The 22,604-nt window shown below is 36.9% G+C and overlaps 1 protein-coding gene across 1 annotated transcript in view; it reads right to left on the bottom strand.

Moving 5' to 3' along the window:
• The window catches only part of MRPS28 (mitochondrial ribosomal protein S28), a 108,860-nt gene that overhangs the window by 70,902 nt on the left and 15,354 nt on the right, over positions 1 to 22,604 (bottom strand). Inside the window, exon 2 of the mRNA XM_030304100.1 lies at positions 15,711 to 15,892. Within this exon, the coding sequence (XP_030159960.1) occupies positions 15,711 to 15,892 (182 nt within the window). The remainder of the gene's footprint in view (positions 1 to 15,710; positions 15,893 to 22,604) is intronic.

Below are 22,604 nucleotides of genomic sequence, written 5' to 3'. Positions count from 1 at the left end.
TAACTCAAGTAAAAATGCTGAGTCTCAGAATGTATACGCTCACAGCAATATATTTTCAAAGCCAAATAACTTCAAATCATATATATCCCGCACTGAAAGAGGTATAGTCCTCTCTACTATATACCATAACAAGTAATTGGTAACTCCATTTTCAAAAAAGTACTGTATATAAAGGAAAATGCTTTTAAGGAAAATACATCAAGGAAAGAGTTGTTTGCTTAATAAATTCAAAAATGACACAGTCAACAGCATACAATCCACATGAACACTATAATAAGCTCAATCAGTACTAATTAAGGATTTAATTATACCTATTTAATACTAATTTGCATTTTTAAAAAAAACACAAAGTATTCTATTTTAGGCCCAAAATTAAGGTTGTGAATTAAAACTTTAAAAGAAACATAACTGTAGTATATTTATGGAAAAATTTCTCCTTAAAAATTAAAACAAGCTAAAAACAAAGCATCGTATTTTTAAGTATAGGGCTATGTTGAACCTGAATGATTTCTAATTTACCCACAATTAAAATTTTTTAAAAAGGGATACATATAAGTGGAGACATTTATAAGGGTCATTTACAGGCATATAAAGTGTTTTTCAGTGATGATATAGAATTAGAACCAAGGCCTCTTACCCTCCACTCCCACGTTCTTCCTGATACTTGCCCTGCTTGACTTCCCTACACACGCCAAAAACTACTGTATCTCCTCTTTACCATGTTTCTCCTCTAAGATTTTATATAGCATTTTTAGAGGAATGCATAAAAAGAACAAGGAAGTCTTGAAGGCATATGACAGTTTCAGAAAAGGGAAGAGCCAACAGTGCTGAATACTACGAGCATTTGAGTCAACTGCTGGGCAGGTGCCCAGGTCACTGACAAATTTACAAGGGTGCTTTCAATTAGTTAGGATGGTGAGGGCAGAGCCAGGCAGGCTGACCTGAGGAATGAATGGAATCTGGAAAACAAGGGCAATTTGGAGGTCGGGAGGAACAGAACCACAGTTTGAAGGAGAAACAAAGTAAAACCTTTTTTTTTTTTTCCCCTTAATTTATTTTGAGAGGGGAAGACAGAATCCCAAGCAGGCTCTGCACTGACAAAGTAAAACTCTCAAATTTTATCAAATTCTGTAGAAAAGATGATTTAAGGTTGGATAGGAAATCCAGGGGTATTAAGTTGAATCAGATATTCAACTTTGTTACTTAAAAAAAAAAAAGCAAAAAAAAAAAAAGCAATTTCAGGGCACCTGGACAGCTCAGTTGGTTAAGCATCCAGCTCTTGGTTTTGGTTCAAGTCATGATCTCACAGTTCATGGGGTCAAGTCCCGTGTCGGGCTCTGTGCTCAGAGCACAGAGCCTGCTTGGGATTCTCTCTCTCCCTCTCTCTCTCTCTCTCTCTCTCTCTGCCCCTCTGTGCTTGCTCTCTCTCAAAATAAATAAACTTAAAAAAACAGCAATTTCATATGGATTAAACTAATGTACGAATTTGATTTCAATAAAGGAGGTAAGGTTATCTGCTAAGAAGTGAAGAAAGGAAAAAGAGGCACAAGAGTGAAGAAGGTAAAGCAGTAAGAAATTTACTAAAAAGGAGCGAAAGAATTTTGAGAACTCTGGCCAAAGCTGAATGATATGAACCTGTAGTGAATATACCTCGAAGGTTATGCTACTTCTCTAGGATCTCACCTGTTACTGCTATATTCACATTCCACTTTTAGAAATAAAGCTATTTCAGTTCTAAAAGGATGCCTGAAACTGAACACTACAAGGTTTCTTCAAATCAGTCACTCTCCCTTAATGTGGCACAAACACAAATCTGCACTGATGCTGTTGCCTTTGTTTTTTGTTTTGTTTTTGCTGATAAAGGCAAAAGATATAGAAACTTATAGTCCAATATGAACTTGCTAATTCCAGATCCACTGTTACTCTACAGCCTAACTTTTCACAATTCCAATCCCACAAAGGCCAAATATCTACAGAAAATCACAACACGTTTAAAACAGAACTCCACGTCCTGCCCTATGAACAGCAGCTCTGCCCAACTTCTCTATTGCTGTGCCCTCTATTTTTCTAGCCACTAGGCTGGAAACCTCAAGTATCAGTCATTTCTGTGAACAGTCTTTTCCTTTCCTGTCTCTTCTCACTCTGGTCCAGCCCCTGCCTGAATTACTATGACAGTCTCAGAACTTCCCTTGCTGCATCCATTCCCTCTTACACCTCACTGCTAGTGTCATCACCCAAAAATACCATTTCCCAAATGCCACTCTGCTGTCTTTCCATTGTCGTAAGTTTTTAGCCTGAAATTCAGAGTTTTCTATAAGGATCCTTGCCTGTCTAACAAAGCAAGTATTTCATTACTCCCTAAAACTTCAACCAAGCCATGGGCTCCTGACCACTGTGATGGTTTAAAAGTATATCCATATAAGTTGGACACAAGTCCCTCTAAAAGGTGGAAACTGGGGCGCCCAGGTGGCTCAATAGTTTCAGCATCCAACTTTGGCTCAGGTCATGATCTCGCAGTTCATGAGTCCGAGCCCCACATTGGGCTTTGTGCTGACAGCTCAGAGCCTGGAGCCTGCTTCGGATTCTGTGTCCCCCTCTCTCTGCCCCTTCCCTGCTCATGCTCTGTCTCTCTCTCTCAAAAATAAGTAAACATTTAAAAAAGATTTTTAAGGTGGAAACTAATTCCCTTCCCCTTGAGTGTAGGCTATGTTTAGTGACTTGCTTCTAATGAATAGAATAAGGCAGAAATGGCAATGCGTGACTAGGTTATAAGAGATATCACAACCACCTCAATCTCTCTTAAATTATACACTCTGAGGGAAGCGAACTACTATGTTGTGAAGACACTCAAGTAGCCCAGTGAAGAGGTCCATAAGATGAGAAACTGAAGCTTCCTGCCCACAGCCAACACTAACCTGCCATGTGAGGGAGCCACCTTGGAATCAAATCCTCCAGTCTCAGTCAAGCCTTCAGATGACTGTAGCCTTAGCCAATATCTTGTCTGAACTTGATGAGAAACCCTGAGCCACAACTGTTCAGCTAAAACACTCCTAGATTCCTGACCCACAGAAATTGTGTGAAATAATAAATTTTTTATTGTTTTAAGCCACTAAGTTTGACTATGATACACAGATACAGATAGCTACACAGATATAGATAGCTAACACAACCTCACCAAGCTCATTCTCAATTCTATGCCATTACTCATGGTGTTTCCCCAACAGATGTCTTCTTAATATCTATTTCCTAACACTCCTTCCCTTATCCTTCAGAATCTAGCTAAAGTTTCACCTCTTTGAGGAGGCCCTTTTTGTTTGTTTATGAAACCATTCCAACTTTCATTTCTCTTGCTTCTTCTTTGATTTCTATTTGACCACATCATTCATGTATTCCTCTATGTTACTGCGCTCTATGTATGCACCTTTCCTCCTAAAGACATCATACAGTTCACTTAAAGTTTATTTATTTTTGAGAGAGACACACAGTGTGAGCAGGGGAGGGGCAGAGAGAGAGGGAGGCACAGAATCTGAGGCAGGCTCCAGGCTCTGAGCTGTCAGCACAGAGCTCGTGGGCTCGAACCCACGAACCATGAGATGATGACCTGAGCCAAAGTTGGATGCTTAACCAATTGAGCCACCCAGGCGCCCCATCATACAGTTCATTTAAACTGCATTCAGCACACTACAATTAAAATAATCAATGAATATTTGCGGAAAAAACTAACAAATCATACACACAAACTCCCTGGAAGTATATTTGATTGGTATGAAGTAATGGTTAACAATATGGAGTGACACTGTCTCAGGTCTGCTTACTTACTAGTTGCTACCCTGGAGCAAGTGACTTAAAAATCTCTGTAAGCCTTTGTTTCTTCAATGTTTTTTGTTTGTTTGTTTGTTTTGTTTTGTTTCTGTGAAGATTCTAATAGTATCTACCATAGAGCAACAAAAAGATTGAAGAAAATAATAGATGCAAAACTCTTAGCAAAGTGCCTAGCACAGCATGCTCAACAAATGTTAGCTATTATTGTTCTTATTATTAACCACAAATTACAGAATACATAGTGAAGTCCTGTCCCTGAGAGTCTCTAGATGTTATAAAGTGGCAATCTAAATTAATACAAAATTCAACAAACTAAAATAGAACTCACACTTTCTATTTAAGATAGCTTTTAATTTTTCTAAAGTCTCCTCTTAAGTCAATAGAACTACAGCCTGAACCAATTGTAGGAGTGCAGCCTTGACTTTTTCTCCTCTTCATCCTATTAAGATATTAACTTCAAAGCTTTTGTGGGAACACTTAATTGCTTTCATTCCTTAACAAGCAGCCATCATAGTAGTTTCCAGATTCACTTTTAACCTTTACAATCCTGGCAAGGCATATACGGCAAACTTAACAGACATATAAGTTTACAACTCTCTGGACTAATACCGCTATATATATTTGAATATGCTCCATGAAGCAAATCCATTTTGCACATCAATCAAAATAGAATCCAATAGAATAGTATAACTGGTATAACATGATATTAATATCAGGTATACAACATAATGATTCGATATTTGCGTACGTTGTGAAATGGTTACCACATTAAGTCTGGTTAACATCGTCACCACATACAGTTACACAAGAATTTTTTTCTTATGATGAGAACTTTTAAGAACTACTCTTAGCAACTTTCAAATAGGCAATACAGTATTATTAATGATATCACCATGCAATACATCACATCCCCATGACTTATTTATTTTATAACTGGACATTTGTACCTTTTGACCCCATCACCCATTTTGCCCATCCCCTATCCTCTGCCTCTGGCAAACACCAATCTGTTGTCTTTCTCTATGAGCTTGGTTTTGTTGTTGTTGTTAAGTCTAATGCTATTCAAAAGCCTGATTACGTGTGTTTCATGAACTCAGAACACTTCTGAGATCATATTTTATAATTTACACATACCCTTAAGGCTTCTTACTAAAAAGTTAAATATAGTGGATGCTCTTTTACTTGAAAAAAGTCCGAGCTCTGTTAAGAAAATCTGATAGTATGAGTTTCAATCACAAATCTATTTAAAAACATGCCATACTTTTTAACTGTGTACCTACCATGTCTGCTGGAATAAAAAGAACTACTCAATTCAAATTCTTTATATTCTCTTTTCCCCCACCAATACACCTTGAAAACTTTGGTTTTTGAAACATTCAATATCCATCCCACTCTTTATTTGACCCCATATATCACACAACCTGAAATAGAAACAAAGCCTAGGAAATTAGCTCATTTTTTCCACCTCAGTGTCAAACAAAAGTACAGATAAAATTCAGTGCACGCGCTAGTTACCTTAGAACTGCCAATCATGCTTGTTTTGAAACTCTTCGATTTTCAGAACTGTCACTCATGTGTGTTTTGATAGAGATGCCAATGTAGAAATAATGCTTTAAAAGACGTGATCTTCATTAACACGTTAACAAATAAATCGATTCCATTTGAAAACTGGACTTCCGGATTTTACAGAAATATATACAATTCTTGAAAAATCAGAATTAAAAAAGAACAATGAAATTATAAGATTTAGAAAGTTTGGCTCTTTAACCAAAAAGATAAGCATGGCTTAACCACAAGGAGTTTGTATTTCAGTAAAAAGAGAAATGTTCCTTAACTGATACTAATCAGAAGTAGTCTATGAGTGGGCATGAGAGAATCAAAACTGATCTAAATTTAGGCATGTAATTTATATTTTTGAAGCAGGAAAAAATATCAATATAATACATTCCCCATCTCCACCTCCCCAACACAACCTGACTTACTATCTGCCTGGTCACTCATGTCTTAAATCAAACATCATTCAAAACTTCTACCTTACCATCCATACTTAGTCATCAAGACCTGTTTCTTCTATCTCCTAAATTGCTAATGAAAGTCTCTTCTTTTGACCCTCAGACTTAAGTCAAGTTCTCATCACTTCTTTCCAAAGCTTCATTATTGGGCTCCCTAACTCCAAGTTCATTCTTCCAATATATGCTCCACCACCGCCAGAATGATCTCATTGAAACACAAACCTGGCCCATGTTTTCATGGTTCTTTGTCACTTTCAAAATAAAACCCTAATTTTTTAGAATGGTATATAAATACCTTGAAGATCTGGCTCTCCATCTCCCCACTCTCTCATCACTTTTAAACTTAAGTCAACTAAGCCACTTCAGTTCCCAGAAAAGCCAGGCTCTCTCTCACTTAAAACTCTCCCAAGTGCAGCCATTTTCTGCACTTTGTATCTCCTATCCTTCATCCTTTACAACTCAATTCAATTGCTAGTTCCTCTGGGAAACCATCTCTGACAATCTAACAGAATCATCTATCCCCTCTTCTCTATTCCTGTAGGATACAGTAAATAGAACTTATATAGTGTTATATATATTGATTTGCTTCTCTATCCGCCTGGTTGAATCCTCAACTCCCTGAAAGCAGGGACTGTCTTTAATCTGTACATCAATAGCATTAAACACAGAGGTGGCATATAACAGCTGCTCATTAAACGTTTGCTGACTCAGCGAACAACTGCACCATGACCTAGTTTATTTAAAAATAAAATTAATGATGGGGAGCCTGGGTGGCTCAGTCAGTTGAGCCTCTGACTCTGGGTCAGGTCATGATCTCACAGCTGGTGAGTTCAAGCCCCAAGTCGGATTCTGCGCTGACAGCTCAGAGCCTGGAGCCTGCCTCGGATTCTCTGTCTCCCTCTCTCTACCCCTCCTCTGTTTGTGTGTGCACTCTCTCTCTCTCTTTCTCTCTCTCAAAAACAAAAAAATAAACATTTAAAAATAAAATTAATAGATAAAGAAAATGTGGGTGTGCATGAGTGTGCACGTGTGTGTATCTATATATAATGGAATATCATTCAGTCATAAAAAAGAACAAAATCTTGCCATTTGCAACAAATGGATGGAGCTACAGAGTATAATGCTAAGTGAAATAAGGCAGTCAGAGAAGGACAAATACCATATGATTTCACTCATGCGGAATTTAAGAATCAAATTTAAGAAACAGAAAGTTAGAGAAAGACAAACACCATATGATTTTATTCATCTGTGGAATTTAAGAAACAGATGAGCAAAGGAAAAAAAGAGAGAAAGTAAGAAACAGACTCTCTTAACTATAGGGAACAAACTGATGGTTACCTAGGGGAGGTGGGTGGAGGGAGGGGTGAAACAGGTGATAGGGGTTGAGGAGAGTGCTTATGATGAGCACTGGGGTGAGGTACAGAATTGGTGAATCACTATATCATACACTTGAAACTAATATATCACTGTATATTAACTATACTAGAATGAAAATAAAAACTTAATTAAAAAAATAATAAAATCAGCAGCTTAATTCTTGAGACTGATAAAATATACTATAGGTACATTCCAAGCCAATAAAACTAATCAACGCCATAAAACAATACTCTGGGTTTTACAAAGTTCTTAAGGAATCTACTCATTTATTTACAAATTCACAGTAAGAACTGATAGCATCTCAAATAGTATTTGTGGCCCACGAATCCCATCTTATTTTCACTACTGTTTCTACTGAAGGTGTTAAAATCTCAACCACAATAAATACTCATCCAAGACGCTCAGCACATTGACTGGTTCAACAAACACTGTCCTGACATGTGACAATCCCTATCAAAGGCATCAGTGAACAGGCAGTGAACACAGGCAAGACGCCAACCTAGTTACACTTCACTTATCAGGAAGTTAGTTATCTGGTGACATCAAGTCTCCACAGAACCCAATGAGAACTAAGCAGAGGAGTTTAGGAGCTGTCAAAATACATGTTGAAGTCCATGTACTAAAGTACATACACTTTACTTCCAGAAGAGGCTCAGAGGTTATTACTCAGACACTAGTTGTTCTTATTTTAAGCACAACACATTTGGTGACCAATTTCCTGGGCGTCAGAATATTAGAAGAAAAGTTAAAAGTTCAAAAAAACCCTAAAAATGCAGACCCAGGACAACAGCAGAAAAGAATGATGACATGGAAAGGTGAAACACAAAAACCACAGACCTGGAGGGTTGTATGGCTAAGGAGCAATAATTCTATATATTTGAATTATGATACAACACACATTAATGTTTATAATTATGACCCTGGTTCATCAAAAAACAAAGATCATAAAAACAGATTAAACTACTTTAGTAGTGACAAGGTGAAAGTAGATGACATATTTTACAAAAAGAAACAAAGAATTAAAAATTGAGTATTATATGTATCAAGAGTCAACTTTCTACTATTTGCAGAATAAACTTTTCTGAAATAAAGCATTCCCAAATAACATGAGGCCTGCTGTCTCTAAGCTATGAATCACTGTCAGCCATTAAACAGTTCCTATGGCTACAGGTCTCACCATAATTATGTTACACATCCACTCTGAAACAAGCCTGGACCCAGTGGTCATTAGCTTATTAGTGGTAACAACTATCCAAACATATTAGACCATGGACACCATAGCCAAGGACACTGTAACAGGCTACCTACCATTCTTTAACAGATCACCATAGAGCTTCATGACCACACTGCCTGCCTCAAGGACCCTGGTATGAAAACTGGCTCATATGTGAGATCATTTTAAGGGGCTCTTGTGATACTTAGTAACTATATGTTGTGAGATTTAGAGAACAGCACAGTAGAGTGAAAAGAACATTCAGGAGCTATGTTGGGTACACACAGCCCTAGGTTTGAATCCCTGCCTTATTAATTACCAGCTGTATCACTGCAGCACATTATGCTTGGAAACTCACTTTCTTCATTTGGATAATATCCTCTACTTTCTATGCTTCTTATGAGGAATAAATCAGACATAAAGCATCAATGTAGGTTTTCAAAAAACTAGCTATTATGATTATCAGATGGACTATGAAAAGGGAATAATCTTAATTCACATTAGCACAAAATTAGTGAAACTGTATGCTGTGTTAATGACAGAAGAAAAAATGTCTAAAGAAAAGGGCAGGCAGGTTCACATGATGGAAAAGTCACAGTAGAAGCCCTTGGACTCATAGGTTGGCTCATGGAAAAGTAGGTTAAAGTGAGAACTCATTAAAAATGTCTACACATACTCTGTGAAGACATCAATTTACAAGTAATGCAAATAATCTGATAGAAGTTCAGGCTTTCTTGTTGAGGAGAGGTCCACTTACTGGAGCTCTGCACTGATTTCCTTACATAAACAATACCCATACTACAATGTCTGGGATTGCCAGATCAGTCACTTTAAAGTAAACCAGGAACAGAAAGACATTTGGAAAGCAATTCCTTCCAGATTTTCAGGATTCCCCCCAACCAATCTTTATGGTTTACTTGCCCAAACTAATTCAAGAGTAGTTTCTTTAAATTAAAAAAAAAAAAAAAAACAACAAAAAAACCCCAAAACTCTCCTTTATGGGGTCTTTCCAAAACATTAAAATGAGCTTTCTTAAAGAACAAAAACACTTTCCATGGTCATATTTTATTAATTTATGCAATAATTTAAAAAATTACTTAACGATAATATAAACAGATTTTGGAACAAACACAACTAGCTTTATTTAGCTAAAGATACAGCTGAACTGGAAGAAGTGAAAGTGTCAATATAGCGGAGGACCACAAATCTCTTTTCCAGTTAGTGTCGGTATCAGTCAGTGGGTTTTATAGAAGAGAATGCTGATTAATTTAGCAATCAGCTGATTCGATAACTGCCAAAGAAGTTAATGCCTGAGGCATTCTAATTTGTCATAATCTGATTTCTGATTTCAAGTCATAATTTGACATGAAAGAAAAATAATATAATGTTTAAAACTTTTAAGGTTGGTACTATTAGAATTAGGCGCCATCCACACCTTCAAACTCTCTGAATTTACTTATAACATTTTTATTTTGCAACTGAGTCTAAGTAGATCACAATACCACTGTGATTATATTCTGAATGTAATGCTTATATGCTGAATGTTACCATTAGTATGTCTTTCTAGAATAAATTTTCTTTTAAAAGTGTTTTTCAAACTTTTTTTTTGGTGGTAGAAATACTACCACTATTTCCCATACATATTTTAAACAAAATGTTCCCAGAACTGTAATAAAATAATGAAAGTAGAGCTGCTCTGAAAGTAGGGCCTAATTTCCCCACTACCCCCAGAACAATCTCTGAAGCCTTTCTGCAGAATTCTAGAGTTTCTTGGGACAAAGGTTGAAAACTGTTATTTATTTATTTATTTATTTACTTATTTACTTATTTACTTATTTATATTATTTTAGAGAGAGAGAGCTCATGAGTTGGGAAGATGGGCAGAGGGCGAAAGAGAGAGAGAGAGAATCTTCAGCAGGCTACATGCTCAGTGTGGAGCCCAACGTAGGGCTTGATCCCATGACCCTGGGACCATGACCTGAGCTGAAATCAAGAGTCAGATACTCCACTGACTGAGCCATACAAGCACCCAGAAACTGTTCCTTTTAACCATAATTGGGGTGCCTGGCTGGCTCAGTGAGTTGAGCATGTGATTCCTGATCTCAGGGTCGTGAGTTCAAGCCCCACATTAGATGTAGAGCAAACTATAACCAAAAACAAATATTAAAACAAAAAAGTTGTAGAACTTACTAAAAGGACATTACTTAGCTAATCAGAATATTCAGTTAACCAAAATTATTTCTGATTCTTATCAACTGCTCTAAGTTTGAAATACCATCAACTATATTAAAAAGCAATAATGAAAGAAACAACAACTGCTGGTGAGGAAAAGGAACCCTTGTGCACTGTTGGTGGGCATGCAAATTGGTGCAGCAACTGTGGAAAACAGTATGGAGGTTCCTCAAAAAGTTAAAAACAGAACTACCCTGTGATCCAGTAACTGTACTACAGGGTATTTACCCCCCAAACACAAAAACACTACTTCAAAGGGATACATGCACACCTATGTTTATTGCAGTATTACGTACAATAGCCAAATGATGGAAGCAGCCCAAGTGTCCACTGACAGATGAATAAAGAAGATGTGGTATACATGTATATACAAAGGAATATTATTTAGCCACAAAAAGAATGAAATCTTGCCATTTGCAACAATATGGATGGAGCTAGAGAGTATAATGCTAAGTGAAATAAGTCAGTCAGAAAAAAACAAATACCATATGATTTGACTTGTGTGGAATTTAAGAAATAAATGAGCAAAAGGAAAAAAAGAGAGAGAGACAAACCAAGAAAAAGACTCTTCACTACAGGGAACAAAGTGATGGTTACCAGAGGGGAGGTGGGTAGGGGGATGGGTGAAATAGGGGAACAGGTGATGGGGATTAAAGAGTACACTTATCATGATGAGTACCGAGTAATGTATAGAATTGTTGAATCACTATACTGGATACCTGAAACTAATATAACACTGTATGTTAACTATACTGGAATTAAAACTTAATAAAAAAATTAATAATAAATAAAATGAAAAAAATAAAAATGAAAAAATAAAAGTAAATTAAATAATTCATAAAAATAATGAAAAAAATTAAAACATTTTGCCAAATTGGGTATTTTGTTAAATTGGAGTATTTTTCTTTGCATGTCATTAAGCTGTCCTAAAGCAGAATAGATTCAACCACAACAAAGTCAAACTAAAGAGAGAAAGAAAACAGGTCCTCAAAAGGGATTTTAAACAGCAGGTCTGATGAATGCTGAATGATGAACAAATTATGTAAATATCTACATCTTATTCGTTGTCTCTTAAGTAAATGTATCAAAGCAAGAAGTTCTGCCATTGTCAGAATTACCCTCCTAAAATCTGCTCAGTCACAGTTAGCCTGACAACATGGAGATAGAGAGCAAACATGTGTCCAGCCCAATAAGCTGTTCTATCAGATAATCTAAACTTGTAGGTATGAAAGGGGACCAGAGACCTACCTGGATCTCATTACTTTCTGATTTGGTGGTATCATCTTTCTACCAATTATAAAGACAACAGGTAACATCTGAATAAAATAATTCCCCCACAAACTTTGCCTTGGATACAGGTAGAAAAGCAAAGTAACTGAAACAGTAATTATGCTGATCTGATACCTTTCTATAATACTTTCAAAACATAAGTGACAGGTAGCTATAAGAGACCTAGAGAAGGGTTTTGGAAAGAACCTAAGAGTTTCTACACATAGAATTCAGGAAATTTAATAAATATTCTGTGAAGGGTAGAAACCTTCTTTTCAGGATGAATTAAAAACCAGGCAACAAGGGGGTGCCTGGGTGGCCCAGTCGGTTAAGCGTCTGACTTCGGCTCAGATCATGATCTCACGCTCTGTAAGTTGGAGCCCCGTGTAAGGTTCTGTGCTGACAGCTCGGAGCCTGGAGCCTGCTTCAGATTCTGTGCCTCCCTCTCTCTCTGCCTCTCCCTCACTTGTGCTCTGTCTCTCTCTCTCTCTCAAAAATAAATAAACATTAAAAACATTAAAAAACCTGGACAACAAGGAATTTTCTAAGATAGAAAGTTTCTCCCCCAAAAACAACGTATGTAAATATGGAGCTGCAGTTTTTACCTGCATAGCTATGAGGATGTGGAACAAGAGTAACCAAACTATTCAGATCACATCTTGGCTAAAGTGAACTCCTCCCTTTTAGTACACTGTTGGAAATAATATTATCAGTCTGTAGGACCAGAGAGGAATAGAACTTAAGCCTTGACATTTGTTTATCATCAAAAGAAAAAAAAAAAAGTCCTCAGAGGGTATTTCAGACTTTAAGCAATAGAAGAATAGAGGTCAAAGCCCCTTTTCTAACTACTGTTATGTTCTACTCGCCATTTTTTCACCATATTATCCCTTTTTACTCATGTAATTACCAATTTTTAAAATTGATTTATATACTTGTTTACTATCTATTCCCCTTATCCTCCAGTAGAAGTCACCCAACTTCATGAGAGCAACTAGGAGCTCTGGTTTACCAGCCCTTCCCAGGTAGAACAGTAACTGCCAAGCTGAAGAGGTCCAATAAATATTTGCTGAACAAATGAATGAACAAACAAATTAATCAACTCCTCCTGCACTGGTATGACTGACCCTTCTTCATGATCCTCAGTCATGAATGTATTGATTTGGTGACTGATTTGGAAGTTAAAGTGGGAACTTCTGGTGAATGGATCCTGGGGAGACCGATGGGGGCAGGAGTCGAAAGATAACTACAAAACAGAGGTGCAGGCATTTAACTGTGCTAAGTACATGAAAAATTCTAATACAGTGACTGCTCCATAGGCTAGACAATTTACTTGCAAAATTATTATGAGCCATCCCTCACACTCCAAAAAACTTTTGTTAAATGGACTGCTTCACTGGCAGAGCATATGTGGAGATGAAGGTTTCAGCCGTATGGTAATTTCTGTAATAGGATATGTGTATGTGTATAGTTTTCGATGAAAATTTAAGATTTAATAAATGTTGCAATAATTTCTAGTATTTAACTATTTTAAGCTATACTGTACATAAAATATTCAAACCATATTATAGCACTTATTAGAGAAATACAGTCTCAAATACTGATACTTAAAATTCTGTGATTTAGTCAGTAAGGCCTGAGAATCAAATTAGAACTTCTAGTCTCTAATGCATTCTGAAATATTATGCTCAAAAACAAAACATAATGACCAAACTGATGTTTTAAAATGTTAATGAAAAAAGGACAGTATACATAAAAGAATACCCACAAAGACATAAATACCCATGAAAGAAGTATCATAAACAAAACTCCATCCACAAACATAAGGAAAAGTGTACATTGCATTTGCTACTTATAATACATCTACCTGAGCAGGAGACATATTCATAATCCAGCAGAGTTACCTGTAAAATGCATTTTTTATAAAGTTAATACCTGATGTTCTAGCTGCAAACTAGGTTGGCTTGTAAGAATAAAGATGGCCACCGCGACTAGGTAGCGCCCATGGCAGTATGAGGAAAAGCTTACTGATTGTAGGGAGGAGATGAGAAAATTTCTTTGTATAAAATAAAACAGTACTTCATTTTTAAATTACAGATATATGTTCTATTAATGAAAAATGACCTGCCACAGCTACTGCTGACAGCACCCAAGAGCTCAGGATGCCTCTCTTGAAGGATAACTTTAGGACTGCCTATCTTCGCACTTGCCTCCTGCACGAATCCTCATCAATAGGAATTCTTGAGGAATGTCACCGTCAGTTCTCAAAAATCCAAATCACCAGGATTTCAAGAACAGCAGTAATAGTAGCATCTATTTATTATACACCAGTCACTGTCCTAAATCTTTCCATACATTATCTGATTTAATCCCTTCGATGACCCATTACACAACAGACATACAGTATTAATATCTGGATTGACAAACTTATCCTACTTAGAAATTTCTTGAGGTCTTACTCTTTTTGACCAGCTTGTATGTTATTTGATATACCAAGACAGGCTATGCCTGAGCCATTACCTCTCGATGCTAGGTAGCATAAGAAGTCCATTTTCTCCTCCAGGATGTCCCAGTTCATGGCACTTACCTTGCAAAACACTGCTTAGCTTCTGATTATCTGAGGTAGAGGTGTGCTGGCTCCAGACTGCACCAGCTTGTGGGAGCTGGACTGTGTACAAATATTCCCAATTCTGCATTCAGTGACATTACACTGGTGACTTAAAATTGACCAAGGTGGGAGTGTTTTACGCCACAGAAATTGGCAAATTGGGGCCTTTTTTTAATTGGACAACTAGTCATTAAATATTTACTCAAATGCCACTGATCTAAGGAAATTTGTATTAACCGGACCTTTAGGTATCCAGAGCTCTCAGGAGAGAGGCAACCAATTCTCATAATTGCTCTCTTAGATCTAGAGTAGACTCTCTTCCTATTCATTTCTACAATATGACTCATCCTTGAATATCACAAACTTTTCAATCACTGTAATTCATCCTAAGATGCCACTGAGTACTAGACTCACCATTACTTTAAGAATAAAGAACACTGTCAATTACACTGATGTAACATCAACTGTAAGTTGCATCCTGATACCAGAAATACTGAAATTTTAAAAATGTACACATTAAAAACTGATGGGAAAAAATCATTCCTATTTTGCTTACTATCATTTTCCAATCTCAGAACCTTTGTTCCACATCTCCCTTCACTCTCGATACTCTACTCCTAGATCTGTCATCTTAATGGTTTCCCCAGTGCATTATACTCACAAATATCTTTACCTATAAACAGAATGAATTCTGTTCCATAATAGGGAAAATTCTAATTCTGAGAGTAGATACAGAATAAGAAAGGAAAATAATAAAGCATCAGAATTTGGTAGTGGGAGAGAAAGGAGCACGAAGAAGTAGAAAGGGAGGCTTCTCTGAGAAGCAGAAGACTGTGGAACAGAGGAAGAGGCAAAAAGGTTACACGTAAAATCACCTGAGCAGCATATATTACTATAAAGTTGGTTTTCATTTTATGGTGGGGATAGTTTATTACTAAGACGAACATTCAGATCTTCCCCAAAACTGCTCTCACGGCTTTGAGAAGATATGAATCTAGGCTAAGGTGACTAACATAACATGACACAAATCTGGCCTAACTTCCCTAACTAGCATTATGAAGAGAAATAAAGCATATTTTCTGTCTTTTAGAAAATCACCAATTAAAGTCCAAAAATACTTTTGAGGTATCTCAACTTTTATGAACAGTATTAAAAAAAACTTGGAAATGATTCTACTTACTCTCCATCCACTTCTGGTCTTCTACACACACAATGAAACTTGCCACCAAAATCAATATAAAGATCATTCTCCACAATATGAAAGATTCGTCCAATAACTAGTTTATCCTTGGCAGGTCCCATCTGTGTAAGAGGAGAATGTCTCAGCATAGACGCAAAGGATTCCACATTTTTTGGAGAGCCCTAAAAATAAAAAGAGATATTTATATGCATATAATTCAATATAAACATATAATATGATAGATATAAGAAAATCTTACAGAAGAAAATTTTAAAAGTCAATGTGCCATATATATTTACATTTTGTAGCAATACTAAAAAATATTTAAATGGAATTGGGGGGGTATTTGTTTTTTTGAGGGGGGAGCACAAATGAGAGAAGGCAGAGAGAGAGAGGGAGAGAGAATCCTACAAGGGGTAAGAGAGAGAGAGAGAAACGGGGCTTACCCAAAGTGGGACTCATGTTTTACCCAAAATGGGACTCGTGCTCACCTGAGCTGGGGCTCATGCTCACCCAAAGCGGGGCTTGGGCTCCTCCAATGAGGACTCAAACTCACAAACCGTGAGATCATGACCTGAGTCAAAGTCAGATGCTTAACCAACTGAGCCACCCAGGCACCCCTGGAACTTTGCTTTAAAAAGCTAGATATAGTCTTCAACTTCTTCTTCCTCCCTTTCCTTCTTGAAGAAGAGACCAAGAAAAGCCCTTGGTGGAAGATAATACAGATGTGGTGGCTCAGAGTAGAATCTGGAATGTGAACAAAGTAAGGAGTATCCTTAGACAAAGGCTCCTAGCATGGGGACAGAGGGAGGTCAGTCTGAGCATGTGAGTACAGTATCCAAGAAGGTGACTCACTTTATTCCTAATACTGATCATCTGCCAAAAAACAAAACAAAACAAAAAAACCCTTCAAATTCAAGTTTAATGAGAGTGACTAAACAGTATGGAGGTTCCTCAAAAATAGAACTACCATATGATCCAGTAATTCCAGTACTGAGTGGAATAAAATGAAAATACTTGGGGCGCCTGGGTGGCTCAGTTGGTTAAGCGTCCAACTCTGGCTCAGGTCATGATCTCGCGGTCCGTGGGTACAAGCCCTGCGTCGGGCTCTGTGCTGACAGCTCAGAGCCTGGAGCCTGTTTCAGATTCTATGTATCCCTGTTTCTCTGACCCTCCCCTGTTCATGCTCTCTCTCTGTCTCAAAAATAAATAAATGTTAAAAAAAAAAAAAAAGAAAATACTAATTCAAAAAGATACATGTACCCCTAGGTTTATTGCAGCATTATTCACAATAGCCAAAGGATGAAAGCAACCCAAGTATCCGGTGGCAGAGGAATGGGTAAAGAAGATGTTGTATATATACATACAATGGAGTACTACTCAGTCACAAAAAAGAATGAGATCTTGTCATTTGCAACAACATGGGTGCAACGTAGAGTATATAATGCTAAGTGAAATAAGTCATATGGAGAAAGACAAATATCACATGATTTCACTCATATCTGGGATGGAATGATTTCACTCATGTGAAATTTAAGAAACAAAACAAACAAAAGAACAAATAATAAAAGAGACAAACCAAAAAACAGACTCTTAAATAAAGAGAATAAACTAGTGGTTGCCAGGGGGGAGATGGGTGGGAGGATGGGTGAAATTGATAAAGGGTATTAAGAGTATACTTAATGTGATGAGCATTAACGTATAGAATTGTGGAATCATATTGTACACCTGAAATTGATATAACACTGTATGTTAATTATACTTAAATAAAAAATAACCCAACAAAAGGGTTTTTTAAATTTAAATATAGATTAAGATAAACATGATTAAAGGTCTTTCAGTTACCAGAATGAACATGAGTCCTTGTTATATGATATTTTTAAATAGCTTTGTTACAATTTTCTTCTTCTTCCTAAAGTAAAATTTCAAGGAAAAATAGCTTCTTGTTTTGTGCTGCTCATTTTCCAATCTTTTTACAGATTGAATTTACCTGAGGTAAGACTGATCCTATAATGCAGGCACCTTACCTTTTAATTTTTTTTTAACTTACAAACTTTTTTCCAAACACACGCTTTTTCCAAAATCCATGAGTACAGACTTGTACCTTCTACTCATCTTTAATTTGTGCACATGGTATGCGCATTCTTTGGCTCAAACTAAGGGAACTACTAAGTTTCTATTTGTGAGAACCGATTACAGAAGAATACTAACAATTTACCTACATCCTGTATTTGGAGTAAGTTTTACATCTGTTATTTAAGAGAGAATTATTAAGAGTTCGAGAGAATACTTACCTTAAAAACTATTAAACCATACTTATGACTCATTTTCAACGCATGTAGTACTCCAAGGATTACAAACTCAAATGCCAGGCTGGGTGGGGACTTGGTAACCAGCAGAATACGTGCCAGTCTAAAAGGTAGAGCCACTACTCAGCTCTAGCTGCAATTGCAATTCAGGTCCAGTGTTGCCACATCTTTTGATTTTCCAAGAAAAGCCAAAAATCCAAGTATCAATGTAAAATTTCTAATTTTTCAATGTTCGCACATTGAAAAAAAGCCTTTCATTTTATAAATCTGATGAAACACACTTTGGCCCAAAGACCAAAGCTTATGACCTTTGCCTCAAGAAAAAGAAAGTCAAAGGAAATGAAAGTCGAAACATTTGGCTGATACCAAGTCCTTTAGATGCTAGAAGGAGGGTATGGTGATGGGTTTGTTTCAGAGGATTGAAACACACTGGGAAAGAATCCTGAGTACTAAGTGTCGATCTAAACCAAAGACAAGTCAGAAGATCTAGATGGCAAACAGAACCGAAAAGGTAGCCAGGAATATTATGCTTTGAGCCGTAACACTAGTTTTATAACTCTACAGAATATGATATTAAAGGTCCTTAAACAAGCACCTTGAAAAAATAGTTCTCTCGCAGACAGCCAAGGATGAAACACATCCTACAGGCTCAACACAAACAAAGGCTAGGAGTTGCCCTCTAGAGGCCGTGCAAACAGTAACACCAACCCAGCAGTGGCAAGAGCAGCTACTACTACTACTACTATTCGACTAGCCAGCCACTATGTCATCCACAACAGCTGCCACCAGGGCGGCTGAAAAGAGCACCACTCAAAGGAAAAAACAGAATATCAACGCTGAGCTCTCATCCTGCCTGCAGTCAAAGAGGGTCCCTCCCTTTGTCCCTAGGACCTGCTTTCCCAGTACCTCACTCCTGTGGTTGACAGCTCCTCCTTCCTCACTCCTCCCCCTCCTCCTCCTCCTCCTTTTCCTTTCCCCCCCTACTTTGGAAGACTTCCAATTGAAGCCAGGGTCTAATTAAAACAGCCTTAGATGACAGGGAGATCCAGTAGTAAATCTAATGGTTAAACATTTATTGAAAATAATTTAGCCACCACTAGGGCCTGTTCCTAAAATAACACAATTTCCTTCATAACTGTGAAGAGATTTTTGGGCTAAGATTAGTATGATAGTAAAAGGTGTTTCCTAAGTTTCAGAAAATAATTGAATGTTATCAACTAATTATTTAATAAGATCTCAAGACTTTTAGTTCTGTCGTGAAATATTTATACTATAAACTTTACAAAGTTATAAATATTTTATATTGACATATAATTGACAAATAACATTATGTTATGCCATTAAAACAATTTCAGGTATATAACATAATGATTTCATATTTGTGTATACTGTGAAATAATCACAATAAGCCTACTTAACATCCTTCACTATACATACTCACAAAAAAACATGATGAGAATTTTTTTTTTTAATTTTTTTTTTTTCAACGTTTATTTATTTTTGGGACAGAGAGAGACAGAGCATGAACGGGGGAGGGGCAGAGAGAGAGGGAGACACAGAATCGGAAACAGGCTCCAGGCTCCGAGCCATCAGCCCAGAGCCTGACGCGGGGCTCGAACTCACGGACCGCGAGATCGTGACCTGGCTGAAGTCGGACGCTTAACCGACTGCGCCACCCAGGCGCCCCCATGATGAGAATTTTTAAGATCTAGTGTCTTAGCAACTTCCAAATATACAATATAGTATTATTAACTATAGTCACCATGCTGCATTCCCTTGACCTATTTATTTTTTTAAGTGTAAGTGTGCATCTTTTGACCCCATTTACTGCCCCCACCCTCTAAACTCCTACTTTTGGCAACCCCAATCTGTTCTCTGTATCTATGAGCTTTTTTTAAATGAGATTTTTGGGTTTTGTTTTAGATTCCACATATAAGTGAGATCATATGCATTTGTCTTCCTCTGACTTATTTCACTTAGCATAATGAGGCCCATGAATGTTATTGCAAATGGCAAGATTTCCTTTTTTTCATGGCTGAACCATTTATGGCATTCCATTGTATATATGTATATGCACATATATACACACCATGTTTTCTTTATTCATCCATCAATGGACACTTGGGTTGTTTCCATATCTTGACTATTATAAATAATGCTGCTATGAACATGGTGGGTGGTGCATACATCTTTCTGAGTTAATGTTTTGACTTTCTTCAGATAAACACCAGAATTGAAATTGCTAGGTCATACGGTAGTTCTTTTTTTAACTTTTTTTAGAAACCTCTGTACTGTTTTCCATAGTGGTTGTACCAATTTACATTTCCACCAACAGTGCACAGGGTTCCTTTTTCTCTACATCCTCACCAACATTTATTATTTCTTGTCTTTTTGATAATAGCTATTTTAACAGGTGTGAGGTGATATCTCATTGTGGTTTTGCTTTGCATTTCCCTGACTAATGATGTTGAGAATCTTTTGCATACTTGTGGGCCATCCATGTCTTCTTTGGAAAAAGGCCTACTTAAATTTCCTGTCCATTTTTGTTGTTTGGGGATTTTTTGCTACCAAGTTATAAGAGTTCTTCACATATTTGGGATATTAACCTCTTATCAGATATATCACTTGTAAGTACTTTCTCCCATTCAATAGAATGCATTTCACTTTGCTGATTGTTTCCTTCCTCTACTGTAAAAAGCTTTTTAGTTTGACGTAGTCCTACTTGTTCATTTTTACTTTTGTTGCTTTTGCTTTTGGTGTCAGATTTAAAAAATCATTGCCAAGACCTATGTCAAGGACCTCACCACCTATGTTTTTCTCCCAGGAGATTTATGGTTTTAGGTCTTACATTCAAGTCTTCAATCCATTTTGAGTTACTTTTTGTGTATGCTGAAAGACAGTGGTCCAATTTCATTCTTTTGTATGTAGCTGTTCAGTTTTCCCATCACCATTTATTAAAGAGACTGTCCTTTCCCCTTGTATATTCTTGGCTTTTTCATCATAAATTAACTGAACATATACCCACAACTAGAAGTGTGGGTTTACTTTTAGGCTCTCTATTTTGTTCCACTGGCCTATATGTCTTTTTTTATGCCAATAACATACTGTTTTGATTACTACAGCTTTGTAATATAGTTTGAAATCAGAGATTGTTGTGCCTCCAGGTTCTTTTTTCTCAAGATTGCTTCGGCTATTCAAGATATGAATAATTTATATATATATACATATACATATACATATACATATATATATATATATTTATATATATTTTTAATGTTTATTTTTGAGAGAGAAAACAAGTTGGGGAGGGGCAGAGAGGGAGGCAGGATCCAAAGCAAGTTCTGTGCTGACAGCAGAAAGCCCGATTCAGGGCTTGAACTCACAAATTGTGAGATCATGACCTGAGCCAAAGTTGGACACTTAACCAACTGAGCCACCCAGGCACCCCATGAATAATTATATTTTAAAGAAGATTTTAAATTCAAGTAGTAATGGTACTGTTTTTTGTTCCATTATTTTTGCCTCTACTTTGTCACATTTTACAGTGGAAGTCAATGTATTTTCAGTGAGTGAAATGATTTTACCACAAGCATAAGATCCCTGGATTAACACTTGAATTTGCTTTTAAATTGTAAACTCCTTCCTTATACTGTTTGGATGCTATGTCAAGTAATCAGACAAAGCTCTCCTTCAAAAATCATAATCCAGAACCATTTCTGAATTCCTCATTTACTTGTCAAATGTTTTCTAAAAACAATAAATGTAGCAATTCCTTCAATCCATGTTGACAACCACCATTGTTAGCTGAAGCAGACTACAGAGACTGTAGGCAGACTGTCACCTGCAGGGTATATCATGGAGCTCAGTGTCTAACCCTGGTTATGGAAAATGTTGCTATAAACCTCATTCATAGAGTTGTCATAGATAAAGCAGGTACCTAAGAGTTGACTGCTTCCTTTAAGAATTGATTATAGAGCATGGGCGCCTGGGCAGTCAGTCAGTCAGTTAAGCATCTGACTCTTGATTTCGGTTCAGGTCATGATCTCACAGTTCATGAGTTTGAGCCCCGCATAGGGCTCTGCGCTGACAGCTCAGCTCAGAGCCTGGAGCGTGCTTTGGATTCTGTGTCTCCCTCTCTCTGCTCCTCCCCCCCACACACACACACACACACACACACACACACACACACACTCTCTCTCTCTCTCTCTCTCTCTCTCTCTCAAAAATAAACATTAAAAAATTTTTTTTTAAATGTCATGTTCTATGATCCTATATAACTCAGTACTATACAATTTCTTTTTTTCAATTGAAGTATAATTAACATACAGTGCTACATCAGTTTCAGGTGTAAAATATAATGATTCAACAATTCTATACATTACTTAGTGCTCATCATGGTAAGTGTGCTCTTAATTCCCTGTATCTATTTCCCCCACTTTCACCCACCTCCCTTTTGGAAACCACCAGTTTGTTCTCTGTATTTAAGAGTTTGGTTGTTGAGTTTTTGTTTTGTTTTGTTTTGTCTTTTTTCTTTGTTTACTTGTTTTGTTTCCTAAATTCTATATATGAGTGAAATCATGTGGTA

Source organism: Lynx canadensis, chromosome F2, assembly GCF_007474595.2.
Source record: "Lynx canadensis isolate LIC74 chromosome F2, mLynCan4.pri.v2, whole genome shotgun sequence".
Lineage (NCBI taxonomy): Eukaryota > Metazoa > Chordata > Mammalia > Carnivora > Felidae > Lynx > Lynx canadensis.
This window is presented reverse-complemented; position numbering and strand designations above follow the sequence as displayed.